The following is a 14480-nucleotide window of genomic DNA, read 5'->3' on the forward strand; positions in this document are numbered from 1 at the left end:
ATTTATTCCTGCCTCACCCCTTATAACTGATATTTTTAAACATCATATTGAAATAGAAGTTCACATGCAAAATCCTCGTTCTTCACGAAAAAAGTAGTGTTTTCTGAATGTATGCAATTGATTTCAAATGGCCTCTTTAACAAATAACTTACTAATACTCTTTATTTCTGTTCTTAGGTTTTAGTATAAAAGCAGTGCCATTCCAGAACGCCATCTTGAACGTAAAAGAACTTGGAGGTATAGCATTTATTCATTTGCTTACAAAAACATGCAGTGTCTATATCTCATTATACCAAACTGTTAGCTCTTTTAGATTTAAAAATGATAAATCAATGTGGCTGGAATTTAAAGTTTCATCATGGTTGTCTTATTTGAAACTGTTTCAAGAAGGCCTTGAGATAAGCATATATTAAAAGGATAGCATTTCCTCTTCATTATCAATGGTCCGTTGACTTAAACATACATATTCTTGTTTGAGCATGTATCCTGTAAAAGTTGCAGAAGTTTTCTTTGATAAAGGGACCACTCCACAGGGATAATGTTGGTTCTGCTTGAGTGTGTTGTCTGCATGATGTGCACTTAGGTCACTTTTTCAATATTTTTAAAAAAAAAAAAAAATAGGGTGAATAATTTGCAGCCCAGTTTACACACTCTGCTGCCTAATCTCTATGAAATACATAATTTGTATAGGTAAATGCAATTTTTCTTCAAGGATTGAATCTGAGTATCTTATAGCAGATCCTTGTTGAAGTCTCTTCCTTAGCCTTTTCTGGTCATACAACTTTTATTTAGTGCAGGTATGTGTTTTATGAGAAACTTTATCTCAGTGGAGCGCTTCGATGTCTCATGACAGGATATCCTGAAGTAGTCTGGAAGTAATCCAGAATATCTGATTTAGGTTTTTTTCACCCATTTATCTCTTCCCAAAGGCAGATTGTCAGAACTTTTTTGCTCCACCTTTTTATTTCTCTTCCCTTTAACTATGGGTATTTACATGTCTGTACTTAGAAATGATATAATCTGTTTTTTCTATGAGATATTGGAGAAAAATGCTAATTCTGATAGCTTTTCATTGCCTAGGTAAGGGACCTAAGGCAACCTTCCAAACGTTAATTTTTCTTCTAAAAGGTGGTGGTCACCATTTAATCTTCTAGTTGAGAGATGTGTCCCTATTTCATGAAGCTAAAGCCTGAGCTTTCTGGAGTATGCATGGTTTTTCTCTTGCTGCTCTATGAAAATGAAGAAAATAATCTTGCATATTTAATAACTGCAAAATTTTATTTGGGAATTTCTGCTTCTGGTGTTGAAGAGAAGCTTATGTTTTTGTTCTTATTCCTGGTTTTTGCCTTCACTTGTTATGGTACTGTTACCTAAGTTCTCTTTACTGTAGTATGGAGGTCTTCTCCAGATGCTTGTCTTAGAAACTTGGAGGAAGGTAGAAAGGCGTCTGTTTTTAACAATTGCTGTCTGTTTTTGCAGGTTATTCAAAGAGTGAATTTCTGTACAGTTTTAATTTTTGATACTCTCTTAAAACTGTCTTTTAGGTCTATGTAACTGAAAGCTTCATATGTCTTTGTACAGCAACATATTAACAGCTGATATTTTAAAAACTTACAGCAGAAGTCATACTGTTTAATGTTCTTGTATTCAGCAGCTAAGCAGTAACGTGAAACAGATGACGACTGCATAGTATCTTTTTTGTTTGGTTGCAGCAGTATCCTTCTTCAAGGTTGAAGGCAGTGCTAGATTTACTGTGCTGGTTGCCTTCTGGAGCTGCTAATGAAGCCAGGTTTTGTTTCTTCATTTCTGTAGGGATTTTACATTTTCAGGCAAAGTGTGTGGAAAACAGTCTCTCTTCTCTTTTCTCTTCCTGGTCTCATTACCTCTTCATCAGCCTTAAGATTAGGGACATGGAGCAAAGTTTGCTGTGCTCTTTTTGCAGAAATCTTTCTTGGAAGTACCTGATATTAAAATACTTAAAAAAAAAAATCATATTTCTGATTTTTTCAAAATTGTGTTTGTTTCCTAAGCCAGGCTGCCTTTCTACCAGAAAACAAGGTTTTTATCCAATTTCATAAATGTTAAACATTATGTTTAAAAACAGGAATTTGATCCTGAATAAGTAAGAATATATATAGCTTTCAAATCAAACATAGGCCTGCTTGAATTACTTGGAAAGGAGGTCTTGCTTTACTTAGTGATCAAGTTGAACTGCCCATTCTCTAAGTTTCTATTTTGAAATACCAGTAATCCCTTCCTGCTCCCTGAGAGATTAAAAAATATTTACATTTTCTTTCCAGAAATTTAGTCAATAAAATAATGTGTTTAATCTAGATTACTGTGAAGATGTGCCGTGCCCTAGACTACATTCTTTCAGAATGTACTGTTACAAGGATAACTGGAAATATCTCTATTATGCAACTCAGCTGAGTAATGATATAGAAAGAAATTACAGATTTGATGATTTCCTGTTACGGTACAGCAATCTCTGGTGGGAACTAAGGGTGACATTGCATTTGATGAACATACAGGAGAGTGGGGAAAGTCTGGAAAAATAAGGCAGATGGTAAAATTTGTTGCTCAGAAGGTTCTAACAGTGTTTTGCTGAAGAAGCTGAATGCTGGGGTTTATTCTCAAAACAGATAATCAAGGTGCAAAGGCAATAGGAAGCTTTTTATTCGGTTCTAACAAATTCCATTCTGGAGTCACAGTGCCTGAAACCACCAGTTATTCAGTGTGTTTATTCAGTCATTTGCTGTTGTAATGCTGTCAAAAAATGCAAAGTCATGATGTCTCTTGTGACGTAGATACTTTTTCAGACCTAAATCAAGTTTATAGGTCCATTCTGGAGGTCAACTGATAATTTACAGTTGTTTTTTTAGAACAAGTCTATTTTATAATTGAGTTTTCTGTCTTGTAAATGCAGGCTTAGAAACTACTGGTAAGATGCCAAATATTGAGCCTGGTCAAGTTTAAAAGAATGATTCTGGAAGTGAACAGCTCTTTTTCTTCTTACCAAGTTTAAAAATGCTAACAACATGTTACAGGGTTTAGTAACATTCTCTGTTTTATGTACTAAAATATATTATCATATGTTTGTGTTATGTTTTTGTAATCCACCCAAGGCCTTTTTCACAAGCATAGCAAATTAACATGTTGTGTAGTCATCTTTGAAACTTCATTTAAGGCTAAATGTGTTAAGTTCTTAGGAAGAGTGGAGTGGTTAATATCAGGGATGCTTGAATCTGCAGTTGGTTGAGCATGCCCAGGAAAAGAGAGATGAGAACTGTGTTCCCCACTGCTGTTCCTTCTTAAGCTTCATGACCAAAGTAATAAATTCACACTCTTAGGCCAGCTAAACTAATTTTCTGAGTGAGAGCTTGAGAACAAATAACTTTAAATAGGATTGGTTAAACAAAACATGCGTATTTTGCCCTAATTTGGAAGTAAAGACCAGAAGAAGAGAGAGTAGGAGGGGAGTCACACTGTCATGCAATCCAAGTCGAATGGAAGTTATGAACCCCTGGCAGAAGATGTCAGGTAGTATCTGCCTTGTGAAAAAATGAGGGAGGAGGGAGAAAGTAATGTTGAGCTATTAATTAGAATTTAGAATTTGAATAGTTACTGGAAATCACTCTCCTCCTCTGCTCGGTGGAGGTAGCAGGGAGTACTGAACGTCCTTCTAGCAATATAGCCTGGCAGAGCAGCTAAAATTTCATTCATTCAGTCATCAGAAAACTGATCCCACAAGTAAATGCTTGTCTAAGTTATCTTCACAGGGACAAACTAACACAAAGCAATAAAATCTCTGTACTGTATTTGACTAAAAGGCAGGCAACACCTCTACAAAATCTGGTGGTGGAGTGTATGCAATGCCATCTGCGACATAGCTGTGTCTAACAGTTTACAGAACGTCTTAGCAGATGAAATTTTTAGATGACCCTGATGAGCTGTCCAAGCTGTGAGTCGCAGAGAGACATTCAGCTTCTGAAAGCGTTAAAGTTAGATCTGTTTGCCATCAATCATACTCAGCCTCCTGTTCAAATGGTGCCTAAGCCTGGGCTCTGTGGTTTCCTCATTTCATAGATAAGAGAGATCATTTACATCTGCCTATGGGTGTTGTTAACATGAGTCCTGAGGAAGCTCTGATAAGGATTCAGCATTAGTGATTTTTCTACTGTTCTCTGGAAATATTCTTTTTCTACAATTAGCTTTTCACAGTGTGAACAGACAACCCACTGCTTATCTTATTCAAAACAAGTAGGAACCATGCGAGCAACGCCTATCAAAGCTATGTACAATATGATAAGCAAACCACAAACTTTCCTAGTTACATTTTTTGTGGGGTGGAGGGCTGGTGGTTTTTGTTGATGGGATGTTTTGTGGAGAGAAACTAGAACCTCTGGTTTGCTAAAAAGCCTCTGTCTCTTGTTGGACTTGCAACTCCATTTCCTTCAAGTTGAATAAAAGGGTAGAGTATAACAGTGTCGTTTAGCATAGAAATGATACCTACATTTTATGAACTCCCATGTCAAACAAACAAAGTTTTTATTTTTGATTCTAGACAGAAAAAGCCGTGATCCTTTCAAAGACTAAAGCAGATTCAAACTTCTGTGCTCCAGTCTGCAAAAGGGATAGACAGACAGAAATACACAGCTGTGGTAGACTTGCTGTTTTCTTTATATGCCTGCTAGTCTTAAGTGCCATGGAGAAAAATGCGTTTTGAGCTTTATTTGAGATTACCTGCACTGTTATCAAAGGCATGACTGCAGCTCAGAGGAGGGTACATCTGGGCCTTGCAGGGTGCGGGCAGCAGTTGTCAGCCTGGGGAGTTGTGCTGCTTGTTCTGAGACCCTGGCTGCTATTGAGTCCTCCAGCAGAGGTGGAGGGAGAGGAGAAGACGGGGTGATGGGTAGAGAGGAAACTGGCAGGTGATTTTCGTGTTGACAGCCATTCTTTGCTAGCCCTAGAGGGTTTACTGTGTGTTTGTGCCTTAAAAAAAAAAAAGTAATTAAAAAAAAGGAAGCGGGGTGATTTTGAGAATGCTGTCATACATGAAGTCCAGTTTAGTGTGGTGTGCCACCTGCTGCAAACTGCTGAAGCTTCAGACTTCAGGCTTAAATAAATGTTAGGGCAGATTGCAGGGCATATATTTTCTTCCTTTTGAAATAATCTGTAACAGTTTTTAAATGAAATTTTATTGAACTTTATGTTCCTGACTAGAACAGGAGATTTTTGTTTCAAATTGTTTTAATTTAAGATGGTAGAAAAATACACACAGCTAAGTAGATCAAACTTTCTGCAGGCAAGTGTGAATATGGTGTTTTTAAAACTTCCAAGTGCTTGCAGCTAGAGTGTTGTTCTAATGGTTTAAAATATCAGAGTAGGTGGAGATTCAAAGTTGGAGGTGAAGCTAATAGGGAAAATACCAAAGGCTTGACTTCCAGATTAATGTCACTGGGGAAGCCTGGAAGGCAGACAAGGGGTGACAGAGATGGTTTCCATAAACTTCAGTTTGATAAGAAAAATAAAAATAAGCATAATAAACTTATGTGCATTTCTGATTTTTTATATATTGAATATAAAGGCAGAAAATTTATTCCTCAAAATTTTGTTTTTTTTTTTTTCTTTATGCTTTTTGTCCAGATTGTTGTTGAATTGCTGCAGTGAATGTAACTGATCTATCTAGCAATCTCAAAATGTTCCTCTTTCAGGAAAAAAACCCTGCCAATTCACTACCGCCATGCTTTGTGTGTGATTGCAGGAGTGCACTGCCAAAAAGGCTAGAGAAAGCAGCTTGTGTTCACTTGGTCTTAAACTCTAGGAAGCAAAAGTCCTGGGACTTTTGAAACTTGAGGAAGATTTTTGTTTAGCATCTGTAGTGCCACTTGGTGAGAAGCAGTAGCAATACAAAATAGCCGTCAAAAGGAGACTGACATTACACCTGCAGGAAACTTCTGTATCCTTTGTGTGTGGATGTGTCTGTCAGTGTGGACAAATGGCATGTTAGATACAAAGTGGATATCTTAGAAAGGATTTATAACTTTATTTGTGATAAAAATGTGCTAAGAGGTTGAAAAATAGCTAATGTTAAAAAAATCAATCAAATTAAAACAAAACAACACCAAAAAAATCATATGCTGTAATTCTTCAAGGGGATTACTTGGGAGACCTACACAGAGAATATACCTGAGATAGATAAGGAGCAACCATGTCACTTAAAAATGTGTTCAGATTTCTAAGATTTCAGGCATCTTCCTGAATACCTAAGAAAACATATCTGTTTTCCTTGTGAGCACATGATGGGAAGTGAGGTTATAAACCCTACATAGATTTGAAACAGTTATTTCAAAATTCTTTCATAGGTTTTCTTGGGGTGGCAGGGTAGGGTGTATTTGAAGATTTTGCAAGAAGGGACAAGAGATTTCTTTTTCCCTTCCCTTCCTTCTTACTCCCCCACTCATGGGCGAGTCTTCCATGCAAAAAGATTTTGTGGAACAGTTGACATAGAATCACAGAATCGTTAAGGTTAGAAAGACCCTTAAGATCATCAAGTCCAACTGCTAATCTGTCATTGCCAAGTCCACCACTAAACCATATCCTCAAGCACCTCATCTACCCTTCTTTTAAATACCTCCAAGGACGGTGAGTCAACCACTTCCCTGGGCAGCCTGTCCCAATGCCTGACAACCCTTTCAGTGAAGAATTTTTTCCTAATATCCAACCTAAACTTCCCCTGGTGCAGCTTGAGGCCATTTCCTCTCGTCCTATTGCTTGTTACTAGGGAGAAGAGACCAACCCCTGCCTCGCTACAACCTCCTTTCAGGTAGTTGTAGAGAGCGATAAGGTCTCCCTTCAGCCTTCTCTTCTCCAGGCTAAACAACCCCAGTTCCCTCAGCTGCTCCTCATAAGACCTGATCCAGACCCTTTACCAGTTCTGTTGCCCTTCTTGGGACATGCTCCAGTATCTTGATGTCCTTCTTGCAGTGAGGGGCCCAAAACTGAACACAGTACTCGAGGTGCGGCCTCATCAGTGCTGAGTACAGGGGCACGATCACCTCCCTGCTCCTGCTGGCCACAGTATTCCTGATACAAGCCAGGATGCTGTTGGCTGTCTTGGCCACATGGGCACACTGCTGGCTCACGTTCAGCCGGCTAGCACCCCCAGGTCCTTTTCCTCCAGGCAGCTCTCCAGCCACTATTCCCCAAGCCTGTAGCATTGCATGGTGTTGTTGTGACCCAAGTGCAGGACACGGCACTTTGCCTTGTTGAACCTCATAAAATTGGCCTCGTCCCATTGATCCAGCCTGTCCAGGACCCTCTGCAGAGCCTGTCCTCAAGCAGATCAACACAATTTGGTGTCATCTGCAAACTTACTGAGGGTGTACTCAATCCCCTCATCCAGATTATCAGTGAAGATATTGAACGGAAGCAATCCCAACACTGAGCCCTGGGCAACACCGCTCGTGACTGGCTGCCAACTAGATTTAACTCCATTCACCACCACTCTTTGGCCTTGGCCACCCAGCCAGTTTTTAACCCAGCACAGAGTGCACTTGTCCAAGCCGTGAGCAGCCAGCTTCTCCAGGAGAATGCTGTGGGAGACAGTGTCAAAGGCCTTATTAAAGCCCAAGTAGACAACGTCCACAGCCTTCCCCATATCCACTAAGCAGGTCACCTTATCATAGAAGGAGACCAGGTTAGTGAGGCAGGACCTCCCTTTCATAAACCCATGCTGGCTGAGCCCAATCCCCTGGTTGTCCCGCATGTGCTGCGTAATGGCATTCAAGACAATCTGCTCCATGACCTTTTCCGGCACCGAGGTCAGGCTGACAGGCCTGTGGTTCCCCAGATCCTCCTTCCAACCCTTCTTGTAGAGGGGCGTCACATTTCACTAGTTTCCAGTCATCTGGGACCTCCCCGGTTGACCAGGACGGCTGGTAAGTGATGGACAGTGGCTTGGCAAGCTCCTCTGCCAGCTCCTTCAGTATCCTCAGCTGGATCCCATCCAGCCCCATGGACTTGTGAACATCCAGGTGAAGCAGCAGGTTGGTGACTGCCACCTCTTCAACAATTGGGACTTCATTCTGCATACTAGCTCCATCTCCCAGCACAGGGGCCTGACAACCCTGCGGATGACCAGTCTAACTATTAAAGACTGAGGCAAAGAAAGCATTAAGTACCTCAGCCTTCTCCTCATCTTTTGTGGCAAGGTTACCTTCCTTATCGAACAAAGGAGGGAGATTCTCCCCGGCCCTCCTTTTGTCACTGATGTATTTATAAAAACATTTTTTGTTATCTTTAACAGTGGCAGCCAGTTTAAGTTCCAGCTGGGCCTTCACCTTCCAAATCTTTTCCCTGCATAACCCTTGTAGTCCTCCTGAGTCACCTGCCCCTTCTTCCAAAGGCAGTAAGGTCTCCTTTTTTTATTTGAGTTCCAGCCAAAGCTCCCTATCCAGCCAAGCCGGTCTTCTCCCCCGCCTGCTCGACTCAGAGCACATGAGGATGGCCTGCTCCTACGCCTTTGAGACTTCCTTCTTTACAAACATCCAGCCTTCCTGGCCTCCTTTGCCCTTAAGGACTGCCTCCCAAGGGACTCTGTTAACTCCTTAACAATCCAAAGTCTGCCCTTCTGAGGTTCAGGGTAGCGATTTTGCTGACTCTTTTCCTTACTTCTCCAAGAATCGAAAACTCTATCATGTCACGGTCACTGAGCCCAAGTCAGCCTCCGACCACCACATCACCCACCAGGCCTTCTCGGTATCTTTTCAACTTTTTGCTAATTAGAAATGGTCTGTTTAATATCAGTAGAGGAATTATCTATATAATTTTCTAATCAACCATAAAACCTTCAAAATAGGTAGGTGTCTGTTTCAGGTGAGTGGATGTTACACTTGAAGCAGTAGAAAAACTGGTTGCCGCCTGCATTCTTTCATGGCCCAAGATTAACAATTTTTGGTGGGAAGGAGAAAAGGTTCTTCCCTGGATTTGAGACTATAACTTCTCCAGAGCTGTGATGCATTTTCAGATGAACAAGAGCTTTCATGTGCAGGCTAGACTGTCTTCAGGCAAGGGCTGTGTGACATTCATCGCGCTGTAGATGGAGACACTGCAAATTTGACAAGTAACAAATTTGACACCTTTAAATTGGTTTCAGTTAATTTAGTCTGTAATGCTCTGTTCTGTTCTCCTGAAAGTACTGAAAAGTATGGAACTGAAGGTAGCCTCAAACTGCTGTGAATGAAGATATAAACAGGAGTATTCATAGTTGAAAGGAAGATTTGCAGTTCTGGTTTTTGTAGTATTTACAGGAGTAAGTAATTGTGCAATCTGTCTTGGATGTGTATTAAACTGCACATAACTCTCAAACTCTTCCCACCAGTTTCCAAGGGCATTTGAGAGGGTACTACCGACATTGATACAAACCATAAACAGTGTTAATATGGACACGCTATACCCTTGGCTGATAATCAAAAAGAATTCATTTATTTGGTGTTTAAAAAATTACAAGTGAACAAAGTGACCTGCCTAGTGGAAGAGGGAAAGCATGTGGATGTTGTCTGCCTAGACTTTAGTAAAGCCCTTGTCATCTTTTCCCACAGTATTCTCCTGGAAAAAGCTGGTGGGTCATGGCTTAGACAGGTTGGGTCAAAAAAGTGGCTGGGTGGCCAAGGCCAAAGAGTGGTGGTGAATGGAGTTAAATCTAGTTGGCAGCCAGTCACGAGCGGTGTTGCCCAGGGCTCAGTGTTGGGATTGCTTCCGTTCAATATCTTCACTGATAATCTGGATGAGGGGATTGAGTACACCCTCAGTAAGTTTGCAAATGACACCAAATTGTGTTGATCTGCTTGAGGACAGGCTCTGCAGAGGGACCTGGACAGGCTGGATCAATGGGACGAGGCCAATTTTATGAGGTTCAACAAGGCAAAGTGCCGTGTCCTGCACTTGGGTCACAACAACACCATGCAATGCTACAGGCTTGGGGAATAGTGGCTGGAGAGCTGCCTGGAGGAAAAGGACCTGGGGGTGCTAGCCGGCTGAGCGTGAGCCAGCAGTGTGCCCATGTGGCCAAGACAGCCAACAGCATCCTGGCTTGTATCAGGAATACTGTGGCCAGCAGGAGCAGGGAGGTGATCGTGCCCCTGTACTCAGCACTGATGAGGCCGCACCTCGAGTACTGTGTTCAGTTTTGGGCCCCTCACTGCAAGAAGGACATCAAGATACTGGAGCATGTCCCAAGAAGGGCAACAGAACTGGTAAAGGGTCTGGATCAGGTCTTATGAGGAGCAGCTGAGGGAACTGGGGTTGTTTAGCCTGGAGAAGAGAAGGCTGAAGGGAGACCTTATCGCTCTCTACAACTACCTGAAAGGAGGTTGTAGCGAGGCAGGGGTTGGTCTCTTCTCCCTAGTAACAAGCAATAGGACGAGAGGAAATGGCCTCAAGCTGCACCAGGGGAAGTTTAGGTTGGATATTAGGAAAAAATTCTTCACTGAAAGGGTTGTCAGGCATTGGGACAGGCTGCCCAGGGAAGTGGTTGACTCACCGTCCTTGGAGGTATTTAAAAGGTGGACATGGCTGTGTTAGGTTAATGGTTGGACCTGATGATCGTAAAGGTCTTTTCTGACGTATACGATTCCGTGTGTGTTCTGTGTGTGAAAACTTTCTAAAATTTTGAACAGTTAGTTGAATAAACCTGCCCTGTAGTAATGCTGAATGATTAGGGTTTTTAATTACAGGATCCTGTTGTTTCTCTGTAAGGAGAGGGCTTTTTTTTTTTCTTTGATAAAGTAATTCAAGCCTATGTTTGACTGAATACTATCTTTTGTTTTCTAATAAGTAGTGTGATTGTGTTGTAGTGGGGGGGTGTCCCCCCAACTTCTCTGTAAAAGGGATTTTTTCTCACATCACAGGACTCAACCCGCTCCTGCAGGTTCATTGCTGAGGGAAACAAATCATATGCCTAAGCATGAGTTGTGGCTCTTGCCTGTGTCTGAGGAAAATACTACACTGAACATTTTAGTTAACCTTTTGTGTAGCACATTTCCTAGGTCTAATGTGAATTGTTGTCACTTTTTTTTTTTTGATGTTTTAGAGATTTTTACCTGAGTTACTTCTCTTTCTTTTTCTTTCTTTCATCTTAGTTTAGGCATAAAGTGGTTGAAGAAACAGCCATGTTCCTGCAAAGCTGTTAGAGAAATATATGATATTTGGGTGGCAAACCTAAATGCTTTATCTTTTGTGTTACTACTGTTTGATAGGACAGTACCAGTACCAATTAAGTTCCTGGTTTTATCTGAGCAGTCTTTGAGAGCCTGAAGATGTTTAATGGATGCACATTACATTCTGGATTACTGAATAACTCAGACTTTGAATTTCCCTGTCTTAGAAACCTTTGGAATAAATGACAAGATTAATTTATAGGATAGTCTGTGCTAAACTGCACCTTTAAAAACAATTGCTTGGTCTATAAGACAGAATTTGTTATGATGTAAAGTGTGATGGCTGGATCACTATTCACAGGCCAACATTTCCTCCCCAGGATAACTCTACAATGTACTACCTAATGCTCTGGAGAAAGAAGCTGAGAGCAGGTCATGCTACCTGGATATGAAGAGTTAATAGGCGAAAGAATATAAGCTTATTTGTCTTGTAGAAATTGTGATTTCCAGTTGCTGATAGCTTATTGATGCCAAGAATTGTTTTTCAAGTGCGTTTGCCAGAAAAATGAGTTAAAATGGCACCCTAAGGTACAGACTCTCTCAGTCTTTTTTCTTGTCTGCTTAGTGCAAATTTTTTTATTCTTAAACCTCAGGCTGTGATTTCCTCAGAATTGAAGTGTAAGCAAGTTCAGAGCAGGTTGTTGTTCTAATGGAAGATCCCAAAGGAAATCCCAAGTTTTGTTGGGTATTACTGGTTGGTTCTTATAACTATGCATGATTACTGGCCAGGGTTGGAGAGGAAAGGAGTACTATGCTTTGGTGGTGTTTCTTTTGGGACAGTTGATGTGGAGAAACAAAGTTGAACAGCTAAAGAACCTGAACAAAAAAGACAGAACCGTAAAGTCAACAAATCAGCATCCTGCTTTTTTGGCTCCGGTGTCCCGTGGAGGGATCCATGAGCTGCTTTTGTCCATGTGCCTGGATACAAGAGGTCAAATGCTCTGCATTTCACCACACAATTTTTCTCTTCAGAAATAGTATGGTTACAAAGATAAGACTCAGGGTCTGGCAGCAACATGTGATTGAAAAGTGGCTGGCTGAAACTTAGAGTAAATAAGACAGATGTTACATTGCTAGGAAAAAAAACCACCTTCAAAGAACTGATCATGGTGTTGGCCTTTCAGTTCATTGAAGATGATTCTTCACCAGTTTTTAAAGTAATGTGATACTTCAGATGCCTGCAAAACATTGCTCTGTGTGGCTACGTAAATAGTGTCCCTCTGGCAACTTGCTCTACTTGGTTATGACATAGACAGCTGCTTTGAAAGACTGGGACATCTAACAGATGCTGTGACATTCTTTACAAGAACAATTGGTAGATATTGTCATGGTACAGAAACACAGAATCACCTTTCAACGCAATCCCTTTTCTGTATAAGTAATGTCGAACTTCAGAAGATGATGATAAAATAAATTAAACACCTGTCCCATCTGTGCATTGTTACTTTGAATCTGGTTAAATTATTAAGAGAAATTAAGCAAGGTCTTGACTAAATCCAATGACCATTTACCTTTAAGTAATCAACTCTTTAGATCTCTTGCAGAAAAAAATCTGTTTAGGTATGACTTCAGTATTCTCTGTAGGAAAAAGTCTGTGTGCACAATGTTTGTTAGCCACCTAAATTGTGCTAGGTGCAGAATACAGAAACAGAGTGCTTAAGGTTCCAGTGTGGCCAGTATGGAGAAGACAATAACTCCATGTGTTGAGATTTGAATACTCTTGAGTTGGATGCCAAAAGTATATGGTGTAAATTACTTTTTAGACATTTATGTCTTCACCCTTGTTTAGTGACTGCATTTGCTGTTGCACAATGTATAAATTAAGTGAATATTTTAAATATCATATCAATGTTATAATAATTGTGTTGCATTAAATTCTCATTTTGTGCCTAAATGTTGCTCAGAACTTTTGTGTAATTTTCTTTCACTGAAAAATGGAGTTTTATTATTATCAGAAGGTAGTATCTGTGTCTACATTAAAGATCACTTCTCCCTATCTCAAAGTAAGCAAAGTGTCTGTAACGGATACCTTCAGCACATTTCTGCAAATCACTGTCTTGCAGACAAGTCAAGTTTTCTACTAGAGCATTGCTGCTGCTGTTCACTTTTTAGTGTTAGTCCCCATGAGAGTAGCGCCAGATTCAGACTTAGAAAGAATAGCCCATATCCAAATTGTAGTTTAGATAGTATGACAGCTGTCAAATACAATTTTTTTTCCCTACCTCAATGTTACAACATATGCTGCTCTCCAGGGGAGGCAACAGGTTTCTGTAGATAACCTTATTGCTTGGCTTCTGTTGAGATGAGTGCTGCTGAACTGTGTCCTAAAAATTACTGTGACACAAAAGCCTGTACAGTCACTTGTGTCTACTGTTAGGCTCTTCCAGAATCCTTAGTGTGTTTGACAGAGCAAAAGTAGTTGAAATGAATGCCTTTGCATATTGTCACCATAGCTCCTCATTCACTGTTCAACTCACTGTTGTATCACCACTCTCCTCATTAAGTGTCTAATTACTTTAATAGGCTCTCCTGACACTTTTTTCCCACGTTATGAAGTGTTTGCCTCGTGGCTGAACCATGCGCAGAAATGAGCAACTGCCATGACAGAAGATACAGGTTATGGCAAGGAGCTGCAGGGCTCAGTAAAAAAGAATGGGCAAAGTTTTAAATGTTAGTACCAAGATATTTCAGTGAGAAGGTATGGGATTAGACTGTGTGGCGCTGGAAGCATGGTAGTTCTGCCAGTACTTGTTACTGGAGCAGAAACTTTCAGGGATGAAAACTGCATTGAGTCAAATTCTCTCCTTTATTTAAACAATGTTAATTTGACATTTGTGTTTGTGTTGGCTTTACGTTGCTTTTTTCCTTTTATTCTTTCAATTATGGTTATTTAGGAGAGACAATTTAGTTCATTGCTTTGATTGTTCTAAGTAGAAGGGCTATTTTCAAATACAAGTGTTAAATCTGTTTTATTCTTGTTTTAACTAGTTCTTATTATTGTCTTGAAAGGGGCTGACAATATCAGGAAATACTGGAGTCGTTACTACCAAGGATCCCAAGGGGTAGTATTTGTATTAGACAGTGCCTCCTCTGAAGATGATCTAGAAACTGCTAGGAATGAACTGCATTCTGCTCTCCAGCACCCACAGTTATGTACTTTGCCATTTTTAATACTGGCCAATCATCAAGACAAACCAGCAGCTCGCTCCGTACAAGAGGTATGTTAACGTGGCACCACCTTGCGTGTTTGTATTTACTATC

The 14480-nt window shown here is 40.5% G+C and overlaps 1 protein-coding gene across 3 annotated transcripts in view; it reads left to right on the forward strand.

The window, feature by feature from the left end:
- Positions 1-14480, forward strand: part of ARL15 (ARF like GTPase 15) — a 229070-nt gene that overhangs the window by 83956 nt on the left and 130634 nt on the right. For all 3 annotated transcript variants that reach the window (XR_012657876.1, XM_075078283.1, XM_075078284.1), the window contains 2 exons: positions 178-237; positions 14229-14437. Coding sequence is in view for 2 of the 3 variants with exons in the window: in XM_075078283.1 (XP_074934384.1) it covers positions 178-237; positions 14229-14437 (269 nt within the window). In the remaining variant the exon portion in view is untranslated. The remainder of the gene's footprint in view (positions 1-177; positions 238-14228; positions 14438-14480) is intronic.

The sequence above is a fragment of the Phalacrocorax aristotelis genome, chromosome Z (genome assembly GCF_949628215.1).
Source record: "Phalacrocorax aristotelis chromosome Z, bGulAri2.1, whole genome shotgun sequence".
In the NCBI taxonomy this organism is placed as follows: domain Eukaryota; kingdom Metazoa; phylum Chordata; class Aves; order Suliformes; family Phalacrocoracidae; genus Phalacrocorax; species Phalacrocorax aristotelis.